This window comes from Callionymus lyra, chromosome 7 (genome assembly GCF_982586985.1).
Source record: "Callionymus lyra chromosome 7, fCalLyr1.hap1.1, whole genome shotgun sequence".
Classification (NCBI taxonomy): Eukaryota; Metazoa; Chordata; class Actinopteri; order Syngnathiformes; family Callionymidae; genus Callionymus; species Callionymus lyra.
In genome coordinates this window covers 14,291,422-14,310,330 of record NC_141824.1, presented here as the reverse complement: position 1 = coordinate 14,310,330, position 18,909 = coordinate 14,291,422, and the positions used below count along the sequence as shown (strand labels likewise).

The following is an 18,909-nucleotide window of genomic DNA, read 5'->3' as shown; positions in this document are numbered from 1 at the left end:
TCATTTATAATATAAATCACAGATAAATGATATATAAGATATGAACTTAAAATACAAAAATAATATCTTGATACAAAATTTAATTAAAAAAAAGAAAACATCTTGAATGGAAATTAAATCTTGAAAAAAATAGAACATATAAAACAAAAAACAGTAAAAAATATAATTTTTAGACACATAATACAAAATTCTGTACAAAAATATATAATCTTGAGAAACAAAATACAAAAATACTACCTTCATAAAAAACAGAATTTAATAAAAATATTTAAAAAAAAAAAAACATTCTTGAATGAAAATGAAATCCTGGAAAAATAAAAAATACAAAACAAAAATATAATTTTTAATCTACTATTTATTTGACTAAATTCTCCTTTTTTACTCTGTTACAAACAGATCATTTATCATCATATATCAATGACAGATCAATTATATGTTTCCATGTCAAAAAAATGTTCATCGGCTGTGATTGGTCGACTGGGCGGCAAAGCATTACGGGAGCTTGTCAGTTAAACGATAGTGTTGTCAATGTTTAAATACAGTTTGTTTATTTTTATTTAAAAAATAAACCGGGGACCACTGTATGCAGAGAAGCAGATGGAGTGCAGTGATGCTCCCCCCATGATGCAACACTAATAGACTCAGGGACTCATTCATTCCTCGACTTTTGTGTTGTCCTGCAGAAACACCACAAAACCCCACCTTTGAAGCCGTTCCAAATGGAGTCTTCGTCAGCGACTACGACCCGTCTAAGGTGAACAACGTTTATTTTAGCTCATTTAAAATACGCACAAAGTCGAAGTCGGGACGAGGGAATGACTTTTCTCCGCACAGATCGGAACCTGTGAAGTGAAAGACGGCTACCCGGAGCCACAGGTCACCTGGTACAAGAACCTCCATCCACTCCGTGACGGCCATGATGGTGAGCAAGAACTAGAGTCTTCACAGCCCGAGCAAACGTCTGAAACGTGTTCCTCTCCAGGCGTGATGGTGATTCCCAGATCCTCGGTGGATAAAGAGCTCTTCTCTGTGACCAGTGAGCTGCACATGGTGGTGAAGAAGGAGGACAAAGATGCTCTGTTCTACTGCAAGGTCATGTATGAAACTCCTGGAGGAACCATGATGCAAGAGACCAAACCCACCAAGATCACCGTGTACTGTGAGTGTCAAACTTCTTCATCCGGGGTCCACGGTTTTTATTGGTCTGTTTCTTAACAAAAGTGCAATTAAATTTGTGGGAATTTTGTTAATTTTGTTTAATAACATGTTAGTCAAGTCAAAGTCAAGTTCAACAATTGTATTCATACGTGTTTCTTGTACTTGTGCAGGGTCTAAAATGTAAAATGTTACACAATTTCTTCGTAGTATTACTCCGCCAGGTCTATTACTCGCAATATAATACCACAGAGCCACAGAGTAATACTACGAAGCCTCACGATGTAATACTATGGAGCCTTGAGAAGTAACACTACAAACTGTTGTGATGTAATTCCATGTAGCCTTGAAAAGTAATACTACGAAACCTCGTGATGTAATACTATGGAGCCTTGAGAAGTAACACTACAAAGTGTTGTGATGTAATTCCATGTAGCCTTGAAAAGTAATACTACGAAACCTTGTGATGTAATACTATGGAGCCTTGAGAATTAATACTACGAAGCCTCAAGATGTAATACTATGGAGCCTTAAGAAGTAATACTATAAAGTGTTGTGATGTAATTCCATGTAGCCTTGAAAAGTAATACTACGAAGCCTTGTGATGTAATACTATGTAGCCCTGAAAAGTAATACTATGTAGCCTTGAAAAGTAATACTACGAAGCCTTGTGATGTAATACTATGTAGCCTTGAAAAGTTATACTACGAAGCCTCGTAATGTAATACTATGGAGCCTTGAGAAGTAATACTACGAAGCCTTGTGATGTAATACTATGGAGCCTTAAGAAGTAATACTACAAAGCCTTGAGATGTAAAACTATGGGTCCTAAAGGAGTAATACTATGAAGCCTTGTGATGTAATACTATGGAGCCTTAGGAAGTAATACTACAAAGCCTTGAGATGTAAAACTATGGGTCCTCAAGGAGTAATACTATGAAGCCTTGTGATGTTTTACTATGGAGCCTTAAGAAGTAATACTACAAAGCCTTGAGATGTAAAACTATGGGTCCTCAAGGAGTAATACTATCAGGCCCTACAATGCAATACTATGGAGCCTTGAGAAGTAATTCTACGAAGCCTTGTGAGGTAATACTACAGAGCCTTAAGAAGTAATACTACGGTAAACAAAGGTGTAATTTATCTGTTGTGTTGGCTATCATTTATTTGAAGTGGCTCCACAAGAATAGATATTTTTGTGTGATAACTACTGGAAAGGCTTCGCTTTAATAGGATTAGAAGGTGTTTGAATGCAGACCGAAACCTCTAGTGGTTATATAGCACAACTGCATGTAACTTCAATTACAAGCCTCAACTTCACCTGTAGAAAAATCGGTAAATGTGTGTCCGAGTTATAATACTTTAAGGACATATTTTCGTTGTTCTTGCAGACCCCTCGACTTCTGTCAGGGTGTGGGTGGAGTCTCCGAAAGGTTTGATCAAAGAAGGAGACTCGCTTGAAGTTCTGTGCCAGGGTGACGGACATGATCCGTCTGAGGTGGTCACTGTCACACACAACACGGTATGAATGGAAATAAAATAATATCCATGAATATTGTTATAATGTTGACAAGGAAACTGAAATGATCAATTATGGCAAGTGACTCTTTCATTGTCTTCTTGTGTCGTAGGTCTCTGTTGATTCCAACACTCTTGTGGTGAATAACGTGACTCGCCTGAACAGTGGAGTTTACGAGTGCATCTCTTTGAATACAAACACCTTCGAGGAGATCAAGGGGAACACAACTGTGTTCGTCAACTGTGTGTACTTTTTGAATATTCATTCAAATGGAGAAATTAGAGTCTAATTAAAGATCTTTATCACAAAAATCCATCCCATAGTTTATTGTGTGTTTATCATAGTGTGTTATTTTTGTTAAAACATTGATGAAAAATAAGCGCAGTAAGGTAAAAAAAAAAACTTTTACACTACTTTTAATACTGTAATATTAAGTAAGTAAGTAAGAGGGTAATTTGTGTTTATATAGCGCTTTTCCAGACCAGGGTCACAAAGCGCTTAAACAATCAAAACAATACATATATTTGAAATTATATTCACATTAATCAACTAAATTGCAAAAAGTACACAAAAGTGAAACTTATATCAGGAAAAAATAATGTAAATTGTTTTTATTATGTTTCATTTATTTTAATTAATTTAAGAGATTAGCATTTTGAAATATAAAGAGATTTGTATAAAAAACACAAACAGGAAATCAAAATATGATTTAAGTAACAATCGTGTTTTTGTTTATGCTTGTAATTCTTTTTTTTTTTAAATCTATCTTTTTCTATATCTTTTCGTTTGTCGTACAGTAGAATTTTGGCTAATAGCGACGTTAGCACAGTAGCATTTAAGCTAATAGCGACGTTAGCATTAGCATAGCGTGTAGCTCAGTGTTCTAACAGAAGTATTGTTCGTATTGTTAGAGTAAAAAGAAAAGTTAACAATAAATTAATTAATAAAGATGAATGAAGACAGGTTATAGAATTATAATTAAAAAACAAACCACAAATTTATTCTTGTTTTTTCTTCAGATGTTTTTCTCACATGTATAACAAGTTATTTACTTAAAAAAAAACAATTTTCAGCAGCTTTAAGTATCAGCAACGCTACAATAAAAGTTTCTTTGGCCTGCAGACTTGGATCCAGCTGTGGTGGAAGCTAAAGCTGCAACTGTGGTTCAAGGAGAAAAGCTGGAAGTGACTTGTAACGCCCTGTCGTCCCTGCAGACTCTCGCCACCTGGTTCAAGGTTAGAAAAACGTTCCCCCATCAAAAGAATAGCTCTGTTAATGTGGACAAAATATGCATTTTTAACTAGTTCATGTGAATTTTTGTGACAGGATGGGAAGAAGATTTCCGAGGGTCACAAACTGATGCTGACGGTCATGAACTTTGACGAAGCCGGAACGTACGTGTGCGTCGTGACCGTCCCTGAGATCGATGACATGCAAACGAGTGGAGAGGTCGAAGTTCACGTGTTAGGTGAAAATGTTACTTTAGTGATTTACACGCAAGCTTTGTCCAGAAATACTTTTGAATATGTACGGAAGTATATCAGTGTCATCATAATATTACATTAATTGAACATTTCAAATTTTTGTATTGAAATGTTTTTAAAAGCATTTTATTTTGTATTTTTTAATAACTGAATACAAGAGGTTCTGTAATGAAAAGTAGATTTTTAAAAAATGATATAATTTTATAATTTCTATATTGATAGGTTGAGTTTTTTAAAATAACTAAATACAAGAGGTTCTGTAATGAAAATTAGATATTTATTTTAATACATATATTATATATTATATATATATATATATATATTTTTTTTTTTCAATTGAATCGAAAGATTTAAACATTTTCAAAATAAATTATAATTATTATTTTTTACACATAGATTTTGACATATTTGTTTCAATAATTCAAAAATACATTTTCTAAATTTTATTTTATTTTTTTTCATTTTAAACCTTTTTAAATTCTATTTAATGGTTCAATAGTGTCACCAGACATTACCAAAGGAGTACCGAGCACACGATCAAGATGCTTGGAACTCTGGGTATTGTCAAATAAAAATAATTAAATCATTTTGATAATGCTCACAAATTTTACTTTCCAATAAAAAAAAATAAATCAACATTATAATATTGAAGTGAAAAAAAAGAATTTGTTCAAAAATCATTAAATAATAATAATAATAAACAAAAAAATAATAAAAATAATAAAAATAATTAACCGTAATATATTGATGGCACTGAAATACTGATGTCACTTTGTTGTGTGTGCAAAAATAAAAACTTGACGCAGCCTCATCCAAAAATACCTAATAATAACAAAAATGAAAAGAATAACAAAAGTGTTTGATGGCACTAAACTGCTAACAATAATAATATGTTCATGTCCAGGTCCACCACAGATCCTGACAGCTCCCAACACAGAACTCTCGGAGTACTTCGATAGCACCGTCGACCTGAACTGTGACATCCGAGGTTTCCCACAAAGCATCGGCTGGCACACCCCTGAGGGGAAGGTAAAATCCGAAGCCCCCTCTCGCTCGGAATCCTTCTCAAACTGTTGCGTTCGTGCCGCAGGTGCTGAAGCCCAACTATCCGGCGGAAACCGAGGACGGCGTCCGCAGCGTCCTGACTCTCAAGGTCACCTCCGACATCACGGCGGTGTGTAACATCAGCAACGAGTACGGCAGCAGCGCCATCACCTACAACATCAAAGCCAGTGAGTGACCCCGCCTTCGTGACACCCCCTCCTCGCCCTCGCCCTCTCGTTCGAGTCTCGACTTGTTGTTGTTGTTGTGTTGTGTTGTCAAGTTGTGTGTGTGTCCCTGTGGTTCCCTTCTCCTGATGTGTTAACAGGCAGTCGCCTCCCGTCTGTTCCGTCTTGACCTGTTTTCAGTTACACACATCACATCAGCCGCCACTATTAGGACCCCCACTGTCCCCACTGTTCCTACTGTCCCCACTGTCCCCTCTGTCACAGGTAAGACCCCCCTGAAACCACAAACTCCAACCATGACCTTTTAGTTTTCGCTTTTTACGCCGTTGATTTTTTGTGTTTAAAATAAAATAAAAAAGATATATAATTTATTTATTTTCTTAACAATTTTTGTTCATTTTTGTTTTGCAATCAAACATCCGGCCACTAGATAGCAGCAGTCATTATGTCCTCTATAGCTAAAGAATACGTTGTTTTTTTTTGTCTTTAAATATGCTTAAATTTTATCATTTTTTTATTCATTTCAATTTTAACTTTCTCTTACTCTGTTTATTTATTTTTATTTCTTGGTACTTGAATATAAAAGTAATTTGAGTAAAAATTCTCGATCACAAAAAGTACTTGGATAAAGAAAATGAATCGTTTAAAAATACTCAAGTCATAAATAACTTGCATAAAAAAAGGAATCGCATAAAAAAGTATCAAAAGTACTTTAAAAAATAAGTAACCGACTAGATATACTCATGTACAAAAAGTACTTGGATAAAGAAAGTAGCTGACTAAATATACTCATGTACAAAAAGTACTTGAATACAAAAAGTAACCGATTAATGTACATGAGTATACAGTATTTAGTGGCTTTTTATGCGATTCCTTTTTCTATCCAATTACTTTTTGTACATGAGCATATTAGTCGGTTACTTTTTTTATCCAAGTACTCTTTGTACACAAGTATATTTAGTCGGTTACTTTTCTTATTCCAGTACTTTTTGTACATAATTATATTTAGTTGGTTACTTTTTTTATCCAATTGTTTTGTAGACAACTAAATATACTCATGTACAAAAAGTACTGGGATAAGAAAAGTAACCGACTAAATATACTTATGTACAAAAAGTACTTGGATAAAAAAAGGAAAATGAATTACGTGAAAATACTCAAGTACAAGAGGAAATTGTATATTATTATTAAAAACATAATCCAGACAAATTACTTGCTTACACAAAAAAATCTCAGATACAACAGTATTTGATTATGAATATTTTAATACAAAGAGTTCTTGGATAAAAATAATTTTTTAATCCTTTTTTTTAAAAGTTAATGAATTAAAATAAATGCAAAAACATGTAAAAATACACGAGTACGAAAAGTACTTGGATACAAAAGTAATGCATAAAAATACATGAGTGAGTTTAACGTTTTAAGAAATTCTGATCTTTAAAAGAAAAATAATGTGTTTTTTAATAAATAAATCAAATTCCCCTCGTAGGAAAAATGTTTTACAGTAAATGCATCGTCATCGTCATCATCACAGACTCTCAGATTTTAACTTTTCTCCTCGATGGATTCGATATTTGACATTTCCTCCTGCAGGAGCATCAATGTTTACAGTGAGCCTTGAGTGCGTCAGCTGACGCTTCACAGTCGGTCTTCTGACTCCCATTAGCAGCAGTTTCCTCTCCCGTCTTCTGCCAGGAAATGAGCCTGAGAAGAAAACTGTTCTGCCTTTTTTTTGTTCCTTGCAAACTGTCACTTAAATATGATGGAGTGATGCAGGGAAACGGCGACTGGCGACTGGTCGTCCGGATTAGGAAGGATGTTTAGCTGCGAGGCTTTGATAAGAAATTTGGGAATGGAACCTTCTGTATGGAAGAATATCAGAGCCATCGGAATATTGAATAATTTAATTTTAACTTTTTTTTTTTTTTTAAAGCAAATGCTATTGGTTTTATTAAGCATTGATTCAAAAAAAAAAAGTATAATTGAATTCAGTTATTTTTTGTGACCAATCAAGTAGCTCGGTACTCATTTAGTTTTGTCTGAAGGAACTAATTTAGCTTCAATAATACAAAATGTTATATTAAATTTAAAAAGGCTACAAATAAAAAAATGTTTAATTTATTCTATTTATTTTTTAATTATTAAAACAAAAATATAAAACTCAATTTTTTATTAATAAATTAATCATTAAATTAAATGAAATGTTCTTTACCTTTATCTTTAGAATTGTATCATCTTGTTCTTTCTCTTTATTTCTCTTTGTTCTTGTTCTTATTTTATTTTGATGTATTTTTTTATGAAAAATTGCTGTATTTTCTGTGGCTATTGGAAAAAAACAATTTCCTGAAGGAGACCTCTTGAGGGATCAATAAAGTTTACCTTACCTTACCTTAAACAAAAATACATATAGTGACTCAAAAATACATCACTATGAAAAGTTTCAACATTTGAAACTATTCAATATTACTTATTACACATCTTTACACTTCTTTGCCTCTAGAGAGCTTTTCAGAAAATGATTTTAAACGTCGTTAAAAGACAAGAAACTACAGAATAAAAACTTTAAATGTCACACGGAGCCTCTGATCAATGTGCTCATGTTCTCTCAGTCAAAGCTGTGTCCGAAATCCCGCCGAAGAAAATCCACAAAGGTTTGTATATACGACCCATCTCTCCAGCTCAAGGCTTTGGCTCCACTTCCGCTCCACGGGAATTCCCGGCAATTCCTCGTACCTTCACAGGTGATGAACCCCAAAATATCAATGGAAGATTGAGGCGTTCATCACCTCCTCTGTGCATGTGGCTGGACAGACTCTCACGCTTCTTCTCTCAGGGAACGCTTCACTCCTCCTCCGCTACCTCCTCCCACCTCCTCCCACCTCCTCCATTCATTCCTTGTGTTTCTTCCACAGAGAGCAACAACGTCACCATCGCCGTCATCATCATCTTCCTCCTGCTGTTGGCCATCCTGGGCAGCGTGCTCTACTTCCTCTACAAGAAGGGCAGGATCTGCGGGCGCTCTGGGAAACAAGACCTGTGAGTGTTTTCACCTCCTGGTCGTGACCCTGAGACCAGGAACTTGCAACAATTAAGGAAAATAATTCTTATTATGTTCTTTATAATAATGAAAAAAAAACAACAAAAAAAAATTGCTTTAAATGCAAACATTTATTTTCTCCACCTTAAACTAATCATTCCTTGAAAAAGTTTCTTAAAATACATAACAATAATATCCTCCGCCATAATAAGTTATTTTTTAATCGCATTTTTTTTTCTTTAATATCTAAATTTGACTTTATTTTTTTAATTAAAAACACATACAGGAAGCAAAACAAGGAGGATTTGAAATTGTTGCAAATTTTCTTGGATATTTATTATAAAACCTTACTTAATTCCAAAGTATTTGACATAAGGTCAAATTATTTAGACAATTAACAGTCTTTTTAAACACTTATTGTCAAGTACTACCAGCATTGTGTTGTCTCAGGCTCAAGGTGACCTGAAAGCCCAAAAACAAATGTGTTTGAGGTATCCCTTGTGTTGTCTCTGGGTCAAGGTCAACGACCTCCACCACTGCATATGTATTTCTGGAAGCCAGGGGAGGTCCTTGACTCAGAGACGACACAAGGGATACCATTTGTTTTTGGGCCTTCCGGTCACCTTGACCAGACAAAACAAGGGATACCACAAACACATTTGTTTTGGGCCTTCTGGCCACCTTGACCAGACAAAACAAGGGATACCACAAACACATTTGTTTTTGGGCCTAGTCTAGTTTAACTCCTTGTTATGATGCTATTAAGGGGAATATAAACAATAAACAAGGTGCGAGTTATTACTTTATAATGGTTAATAAGTAGCTCATTTGCTTTTAAAACATATATAAATAAGTAACTTAAAATTGTTAATATTGTCCTATTCTAAAGTGTTACCAGAATATTTTGTAGTTTTCTATAATATTTATGGTTGTATATTTATTGTATGAGTTCTATATAAGGACATGAAATAAGGATTTCAGGTTCTCGTACCAAAATATGAGAATATTGTTTTTTATATTTTTTTAATTTAATAAATGTGGGAAGTTTGTTTTGTCTTTGTGTTCAAGAATTTCTGTTGTTTTGAATTTTTAACCCAAATTTAGGTCGACTCTGACATGAAATTTGACTCTTAATCGTATTATTTTGACAACTTTAATTTCATATTATGACATTTTCTACCTTGACTTCTCATTTATTTACGTCTTATGCCCTTATTTAGACGGTGAGGTCTTGGAGCAGTGAGCTTTATTTCAATGTGCTTTTATTTAAAATGGTCCAGCGAGTTGAAATAGTTCGGAACCAGTTTTCAGTTTTCGCAAGATTGCTTTTTATTTTTATTATTTTTTTATTATCTAATATATACTGATATTTTTCCACATTGATATATGTGTATGTATTTATATATTTTTTTTCTAATTTCCATATTCATTATGAGTCTAGTATACATTTTTCAATTGTTGTTTCCTCATTTATTTCAAAATATTATTCACATGTTTTTCTCATTTCAACATTTATTTCCTCTCGTCTTAATATATATTTTTTGTTTGCTTTAATACTTGCTGTCATGAATCTACATGTTCCTCCTTATGTTTCCGGTTTTATTGTGAAATCAGCTCCCTTCTGTGTCTGTGCTAGTCTTACTTCCCCCCTGTCTGAGTAGTAATTGTTCCCAGCCGTGTCTCGTTAGTCCCGCCCCCAGCTGCTGCTGATTGCTCCCCTGTCTTCTTAAGCCCCCACTCTCTGTCACGTCCTTGTCTTGTCGTCACCATTGTCTAGTACCTGTATCCTGCCGCTAAGTATTCGTACCGTGTCTCTTACCGTTTTCCCAACCAAGACTCATTCCTGCCTTGTGTGTTATTCGACCTGTTTCGACCCTTGCTATTGCCTTTTTTTGCCGATTGCTGGACTGTTGGACTACTCCTTTGCCTTCCCCACGGTATAAAATCAAGTCTTTGCAATTTACCTCTGCGCCTGGGTTTCTCCATTCACTTTCCTGATACTTGCTCTAATCCTTCATAATCTTTCACATTTTCATCGTTATATTTTACCATGTTAACTTGCCGTTTCTACGTTATATATTATCTAATGTTTCCCAAGTATCAGTTTTTTTTACACAATTTTTAGTGTGAAATAGATTTATAATATACCATAGTTATAGACAATATACATTTAATTTATAATTACCCATAATGGATTCCGTATGTATGTATGTATATATATATATATATATATATATATATTTCTAAACACTTATTTAAAATACTAAATATGTAGTCGTTTCCACATTTACTAAAACTTTTTTTTAATACAGATTTTACAATAATTTTCTATTATAGGTTGCCATTTATTTAGTTTTATACTTTTAGTTTATTTAATCCTAAATGTATTTATTTGAACACTTCCACATGTATTCTTCGCTAATAGAAGTAAAACCGTTTTTAAAGATTGTCTTGAGCACAAACAGACGTGTGTATATATATATATATATATATTTTTTTTTTTGATTTCTAGTTCAACACCGTAGAAAACTGACCAGAAACTGTTTCATTCAACGGAGAAAAATCTCTAGACTTATGAACATTATGTCACAACATGATCTGGAGTTTATAATCCATGCGTTTGTGTTTTCTTGTTTATACTATTGTAACAGTTTAATATCCTCTGCCATAAGTTATTTTTTAATCGCATTTTTTTTTTTTTATATCTAAATTTGACTTTAATTTTTTAATTAAAAACACATACAGGAAGCAAAACAAGGAGGATTTGAAATTGTTGCAAATTTTCTTGGATATTTATTATAAAATCTTACTTAATTCCAAAGTATTTGACATAACGTCAAATTATTTGGACAATTAACAGTCTTTTTAAACACTTATTGTCAAGTACTACCAGCATTGTGTTGTCTCAGGCTCAAGGTGACCTGAAAGCCCAAAAACAAATGTGTTTGAGGTATCCCTTGTGTTGTCTCTGGGTCAAGGTCAACGACCTCCACCACTGCATATGTATTTCTGGAAGCCAGGGGAGGTCCTTGACTCAGAGACGACACAAGGGATACCACAAACACATTTGTTTTTGGGCCTTCCGGTCACCTTTACTTAGAGACGAAACAAGGGATATCACAAATACATTTGTTTTGGGCCTTCTGGCCACCTTGACCAGACGAAACAAGGGATACCACAAACACATTTGTTTTTGGGCCTAGTCTAGTTTAACTCCTTGTGATGATGCTATTAAGGGGAATATAAACAATAAACAAGGTGCAAGTTATTACTTTATAATGGTTAATAAGTAGCTCATTTGCTTTTAAAACATATATAAATAAGTAACTTAAAATTGTTAATATTGTCCTATTCTAAAGTGTTACCAGAATATTTTGTAGTTTTCTATAATATTTATGGTTGTATATTTATTGTATGAGTTATATATAAGGACATGAAATAAGGATTTCAGGTTCTCGTACCAAAATATGAGAATATTGTTTTTTATATTTTTTTAATTTAATAAATGTGGGAAGTTTGTTTTGTCTTTGTGTTCAAGAATTTCTGTTGTTTTGAATTTTTAACCCAAATTTAGGTCGACTCTGACATGAAATTTGACTCTTAATCGTATTATTTTGACAACTTTAATTTCATATTATGACATTTTCTACCTTGACTTCTCATTTATTTACGTCTTATGCCCTTATTTAGACGGTGAGGTCTTGGAGCAGTGAGCTTTATTTCAATGTGCTTTTATTTAAAATGGTCCAGCGAGTTGAAATAGTTCGGAACCAGTTTTCAGTTTTCGCAAGATTGCTTTTTATTTTTATTATTTTTTTATTATCTAATATATACTGATATTTTTCCACATTGATATATGTGTATGTATTTATATTTTTTTTTCTAATTTCCATATTCATTATGAGTCTAGTATACATTTTTCAATTGTTGTTTCCTCATTTATTTCAAAATATTATTCACATGTTTTTCTCATTTCAACATTTATTTCCTCTCGTCTTAATATATATTTTTTGTTTGCTTTAATACTCGCTGTCATGAATCTACATGTTCCTCCTTATGTTTCCGGTTTTATTGTGAAATCAGCTCCCTTCTGTGTCTGTGCTAGTCTTACTAGTAATTGAGTAGTAATTGTTCCCAGCTGTGTCTCGTTAGTCCCGCCCCCAGCTGCTGCTGATTGCTCCCCTGTCTTCTTAAGCCCCCACTCTCTGTCACGTCCTTGTCTTGTCGTCACCATTGTCTAGTACCTGTATCCTGCCGCTAAGTATTCGTACCGTGTCTCTTACCGTTTTCCCAACCAAGACTCATTCCTGCCTTGTGTGTTATTCGACCTGTTTCGACCCTTGCTATTGCCTTTTTTTGCCGATTGCTGGACTGTTGGACTACTCCTTTGCCTTCCCCACGGTATAAAATCAAGTCTTTGCAATTTACCTCTGCGCCTGGGTTTCTCCATTCACCTTCCTGATACTTGCTCTAATCCTTCATAATCTTTCACATTTTCATCGTTATATTTTACCATGTTAACTTGCTGTTTCTACGTTATATATTATCTAATGTTTCCCAAGTATCAGTTTTTTTTACACAATTTTTAGTGTGAAATAGATTTATAATATACCATAGTTATAGACAATATACATTTAATTTATAATTACCCATAATGGATTCCGTATGTATGTATGTATGTATATATATATATATATATATATATATATATATATTTCTAAACACTTATTTAAAATACTTAATATGTGGTCGTTTCCACATTTACTAAAACTTTTTTTTAATACAGATTTTACAATAATTTTCTATTATACGTTGCCATTTATTTAGTTTTATACTTTTAGTTTATTTAATCCTAAATGTATTTATTTGAACACATGTATTCTTCGCTAATAGAAGTAAAACCGTTTTTAAAGATTGTCTTGAGCACAAACAGACGTGTGTATATATATATATATATATATATATATATATATTTTTTTTTGATTTCTAGTTCAACACCGTAGAAAACTGACCAGAAACTGTTTCATTCAACGGAGAAAAATCTCTAGACTTATGAACATTATGTCACAACATGATCTGGAGTTTATAATCCATGCGTTTGTGTTTTCTTGTTTATACTATTGTAACAGTTTATTTTCGTGTCTAAACAAGAAGATGTCTCGCCTGCAGTTAATACAAAACTCTGCAGCCTGAATTCTGACCTGCTCTAGTAGAAGAACTCACATTTCTCCGATCCTTTTAAAACTCTTCACTGGCTGCCAGTTTCTTTCAGGATCAGTACTAACTTACTTTCATTCGTTGACATTTGGACTGAAGACTTTTGTATATATCGCTGCAGCACCAAAGACAAATCCAGCAAGGACAACATCGTGGTAGAAATGAAGAGCGACAACACGGAGGAAGCCATTCTCCTCGGGGTCAACGGAGAGAAACTATCGCCCAGCGAGCAGGTTAGACCCTCACCATCACTCCTCCGAGCTCCTCCTCCTCCTCCTCCTCCCGCTGACCCTCTTTCTCCCCTCATCAGTGATCCGGACCGACCTGCCGATGATGCCTTCAAGCTTCAGACCCGAAACAGAACCTCGAGCCTGGAGAACTGCTGATCTCAACACTCACCGTCGGACTGCTTTTTCTTTCCTATGCAAGTGAACGACGGCTCAGGCGGCACCGAAAAGAGTTTGCTCTTTGTCTTCTGTATATATGATCAACTCCGTGTATATATTTTATTTAAAACTGATGGGGAAAAAAAAAATCGCACAAAAATAGCTTTTTATTTTTCTTAGGTTAACAGAGAGTTTGGGTGGATGTTGTTTATCGTTTGAGTTTTTTCTGTTCCAGTCCAGACACTGAACTTACGCTTCACTTTTTTTTTCTTTTTTTTTAATGGCCATAAATTAATTCTGTCGACACCGTGTGAATACGAAAGACAATATTTTTTTCAAGTCGACATATTTTTGTATTTGAAATCCATCTGGAATATGTTATGTTACACCACCCCCCCCCCCCCCCCCAAAAAAAAACAACAACTAAAGAATGATATTTTTGTGTTGAGAGATATGAGATGGATCAAGATGACATATTTACTGTAAGATAAGTTTTATGTTTTAACTTTATTTCACATCTAAACAAAACAAATCAGGTCAACTTTGACATCAAATGTGTCTGAATTATAACGCAATATGCCAAAGAAACACACAATTAAAAATGTATTTTCATTTTGCAGAATTTACCAAAAATAAAATCTAATTTCCTTTATTGTTAATCAGCATGATATGTAAATGTGACACCAAATAGAATTTCTTCTGTGAATCTTTTATTTTAACGTTTAATGCACTGATTTGTTTGTTTTCCCGTGTATGACTGAACTAATGCTCTTATTTCCTGGAGGACGACAGATTTTTGTTCTGTTCACAGCATGAAGTCGCTTCCTGAAGATCTGTTGGTGTGAATATTTACTTGAAATCATTTTTGTTTATGAGTGTGAAGATCAGATTAAGGTGCCTTGTTGTCGTCCCTAAGTTTGAACACCACGTGTTTGTGGAGCGTGAAAAGAGGAACTTTGGCGCCACCTAATGGCCTTTTTTTTATATGTTGATTCACTTTTCTTTGTCCCGGCATTCTTTTGATGTTACTCTTGAAATTGCGATTTTAAATTTCCTTCCTGTCACCAAAAGGGTTTGTAGTTAAAAAATAAATTGGAAATAAAAGATCAACTCGTTGTGTCTGCGCTTGTGCACTTTTTAACTCTCGCGATATTTAGGCGAGTGGGATTTCGTCGTGAGTTTGGTTTAGGAAATTGAAAGTCGCTTTTCCAACATAAATTATGCAAAATCCACACCAAAAGTGAGTGGGGAAAAAAAGTGAGTAAAATAATCATGTTTAATTTGTTTTGTTAGTTCATAAAACTAGAAGTTAATGTTCCTTTACTCGTTGAGCGTTGGTTGTTCAACTAGCTTACATTTTTTCATCATATAATATAATATTAATAACACAGACAAATATGAACTTTCCAAAAGAAAATGTTTTTCTCATGGTCAATTTAATGACATATTTCTCATGTTGACAAAATGTATACGTTTTTTTTAGTTTTTAACCTTTACTTTTTTTAAATCAAAATGGCGGAGTCCACTGCTTCTGCAACGGTTTGATCTGCATCAAAGAAATCTTATACTAAAGTAATAATAATTGTATATTATTTGACATAACAGAATATAATAAAAATATTTATTATAAGACAAATTTACTCTATTTTATTACCATGTTAATCCTTTTATTAGCTATTACCATTAAATGTGCCATTGTTTGATAATATTTACTTATTAAAATACAATTCATGTTTTAATACTGATGATCATTAAAGATTATATGAATTATTATATTATATGAAGCAGTATATATAGTTTAGTTAACATTTAATATTACGTTAACAATCTTCACAACTTGTATAATCCATTAATTTATTCATATTTTATATATTTATAATTGATAGTATTTATTGAATTGTCGTGTTTATACAATCTTACAATTACTTTTCCAAGATAAATCATAGAAAATGATTGTGTTTCATGACTATCGGATTATTTCAATACCATTTGTTGCGGCTTCCAAACACAAACTTTTCGCTGCTGAGAGTATGAGGTTGGGTCCCTCAGGTACGTAGATTTATGACGCGCTTTGGTTTGTTATGATAACAGATACGCTGAGATCCAGATATGCTTTTGGTGCATTTATTGTGATACAAACAGCACATAGCTTTTACAGCGCTACGAGGATGGATGAATGGAAGATGAGTCCAGCGAATTAAACAGGTAAAAGGGGTGATTAATGAATGAATGAGTAGCGTGTAACAAAAATTACGGCTACTTCCAACCTTGACTCTCTCTCTCTCTCTGCGTCACCGGTGAGTGCCCACCTTTACACACACACACTTCCGCACGCACACACGCCTACTCCCATGTGAACCGCCCCCTCTGCAACACACACACTCAAACACACCGTGCAGCACATCTTCAGCCTGTATGTCTCTTACACACCAGCCCCTTATTATTAGGACTCACATAGAAATTCACATTTCAAACACAATAGGAGACATAATAAAGCATATCAATTTCAACGATAATGCAAAAATGTCTAATAAATTGCTCAAGTCCATGAAAAGGTCATTATACCAAATATTCCTTCTTCTGGTCGTCATGACCAATTAGTGCAAAGTCCAGCACAAGTAATAAAAAGAAAAACAAAACACAAAGTCCATATAGAGGTCAGCAATGTCCTCATGCTGCCTCCTCCTTCTCCAGCAACAAACACACCTTGGATATGGGTCTGTCCAAGCAATTTGTTCTCGTCTTAATCCGAATTTGACACACAAATCCCTTGCGATCCGGAAAAGTTTGCAAGACACGTCCCATAATCCAAGAATTACGAGGTGCAGTACTGTCCATAAGCAAAATTAGATCTCCTGCGACAAGGTTTCTCTGGACTCCAGTCCATCTCTGTCGCTCCTGTAACAGAGGCAGGTATTCCTTTGTCCAGCGCTTCCAGAACAGATCTGATATGTACTGGTCTCCATCTTCTCTGTGCGTACAGGTCTGCTGCTTGGAACTTTCCAGGTGGTAATGAAGGCTGGTTTTTAAGCAGTAACAGATGGTTCGGCGTCAGTGCTTCCAGGTCGTTGGGATCTGTGGAGGCCTTGGTGATGGGCCTGCTGTTAATAATGGCTTCCACTTCGCAAAGAACTGTGTGGAGTCCCTCCTCATCCAAGCGTTGTACTTTGAGAGTGGAATTCAGGACTTTCCTCACCGATCTAATAAGCCTTTTCCACACTCCTCCATGATGTGATCCGGCAGGGGGGTTGAACGTCCACTTAATGCCCTTTTGGAGTAACACATCATGCACCTGTGCCTGGTTCCACTGCGCAATCGTTGTTTTTAACCCACGTTTTGCACCCACAAAATTTGTCCCATTATCAGAGCGCAGCTCGCGGACCTGTCCTCTTCTGGCTATAAAACGCCTTAGTGCATTTATGAAGGAGTCAGTGTCCAGAGAAGGTGCCACCTCGATGTGAATAGCTCTCAATACAAGACAGGTAAATAGGACACCATACCTCTTCACTATACTCCTCCTGCTCCTCACTTCGATGGGTCCAAAATAATCAACCCCTACACAAGTGAATGGAGGTTCATTAGGTTTGAGTCGGTCTGTGGGCAAGTCTGCCATCTGCTGGCAAACTGGAGTGGCATTAAATCTTCTGCAGATGGTGCACTTGGACAGAACTCTCCTAATGGCAGTACTTGCTCCTGTCATCCAGTATTTCTCCCTGAGCTTGGACAACATGTGGTTGCGGCCGCTGTGTCCTACCTCTTGATGTATATTTCTCAGCAGCAGGGTAGAAATATGAAGGTCTTTTGCCAGAATGATAGGATGCTTAGACTCCAAAGGCAGTGCTGCTTTGCTCAGCCGTCCTCCCACACGCAAGACTCCATCCTCCAGCCTTGGACACAACTTGTACAGGTGACTATTTTTCTTGACATTTTGTCCCTTTTCCAGACACGAGAGTTCCTCAAAAAACTTTCTCTTCTGGCAAAACTGAATTATGGCCAGCTCAACCTTGTCCATGTCCTCCACTGTAGGAGCACACAGGACAGCTGCACCTTTAAATGTGCACCTTTCCTGCTCCATCATTCTCTGTTGCTGCATGCTCTCTTCACTCTGATTGGCTATTAGCCTTTTTCTCTTCCTGATACAGGACCACAACCATTCTTTGTATTTCAGCCACCACGCCACAGCTTTCTTTAATGGGATCCACGAGGAATAATGATGGATCAAGTAAGTAGTGGGATCCTCTTCAGCTTGTACGGCATTGACAACAGCAGTTTTCTTCACTTCTGGATCGTCCTGGGGGAGATGACTCACAGGCTCAGGGTTCACAGGCCATTCGGTTTCAGGTTGGCAAAGAAATGGCGGTCCTGTTAACCAGAGTCTGTCCTTCAAAAATGCCTCCACTTTGAGCCCTCTGGATGCTGCATCTGCTGGATTTGAAGCTGTATCCACGTACCTCCACTGAGCGGGGTAAGATGATTTCAGGATCTCCGAAACACGATTGGCAACAAACACCTTAAATCTGGAGCTTTCGTTGTTAATGTATTTCAGCACAGAAGCACTATCAGTCCAGAACACAGATTCCTGTATACTCATGTGTAGTTCTTTATTCCACAGGACATCCATGCGACTGGCCATTGTTGCAGCAATCAGTTCCATTCTTGGAATTGTAACTGTCTTCAGTGGGGCAACACGAGCCTTTCCCATAATGAAAGCACTGTGCATTTGGAGGTGCTCATTCTGTAACAGCAGGTAAGTGACTGTACCATAGCCTTCCTCGGAAGCATCGCAGAAATGGTGTAGTTGCGCAGTATTAACATCCCCAAACTTCAGAGGTTTTAGACATCTGGGCAGCTCAAAGTCGTCCAGTAGGTGGAGCCCTTGCAT

At 35.4% G+C, this 18,909-nt stretch overlaps 1 protein-coding gene across 4 annotated transcripts in view; it reads left to right on the top strand.

Moving 5' to 3' along the window:
* The window catches only part of LOC148075136 (cell surface glycoprotein MUC18-like), a 129,362-nt gene extending 114,913 nt beyond the window's left edge, over positions 1-14,449 (top strand). The window contains exons 6-19 of one of the 4 annotated variants that reach the window (XM_087795149.1): positions 684-754; positions 835-922; positions 983-1,159; positions 2,547-2,677; positions 2,787-2,916; positions 3,797-3,909; positions 4,001-4,142; positions 5,063-5,187; positions 5,249-5,390; positions 5,568-5,651; positions 7,997-8,038; positions 8,300-8,423; positions 13,763-13,874; positions 13,952-14,449. In XM_087795149.1, the coding sequence (XP_087651275.1) occupies positions 684-754; positions 835-922; positions 983-1,159; positions 2,547-2,677; positions 2,787-2,916; positions 3,797-3,909; positions 4,001-4,142; positions 5,063-5,187; positions 5,249-5,390; positions 5,568-5,651; positions 7,997-8,038; positions 8,300-8,423; positions 13,763-13,874; positions 13,952-13,954 (1,484 nt within the window). In that variant the 3' untranslated portion in view covers positions 13,955-14,449. Of the gene's footprint in view, positions 1-683; positions 755-834; positions 923-982; positions 1,160-2,546; positions 2,678-2,786; positions 2,917-3,796; positions 3,910-4,000; positions 4,143-5,062; positions 5,188-5,248; positions 5,391-5,527; positions 5,652-7,996; positions 8,039-8,299; positions 8,424-13,762; positions 13,875-13,951 lie in introns of those variants that run through there. The other 3 variants (XM_087795150.1, XM_087795151.1, XR_015711838.1) reach the window with 3 other exon arrangements.
* The last annotated feature ends 4,460 nt before the right edge of the window (positions 14,450-18,909 follow it).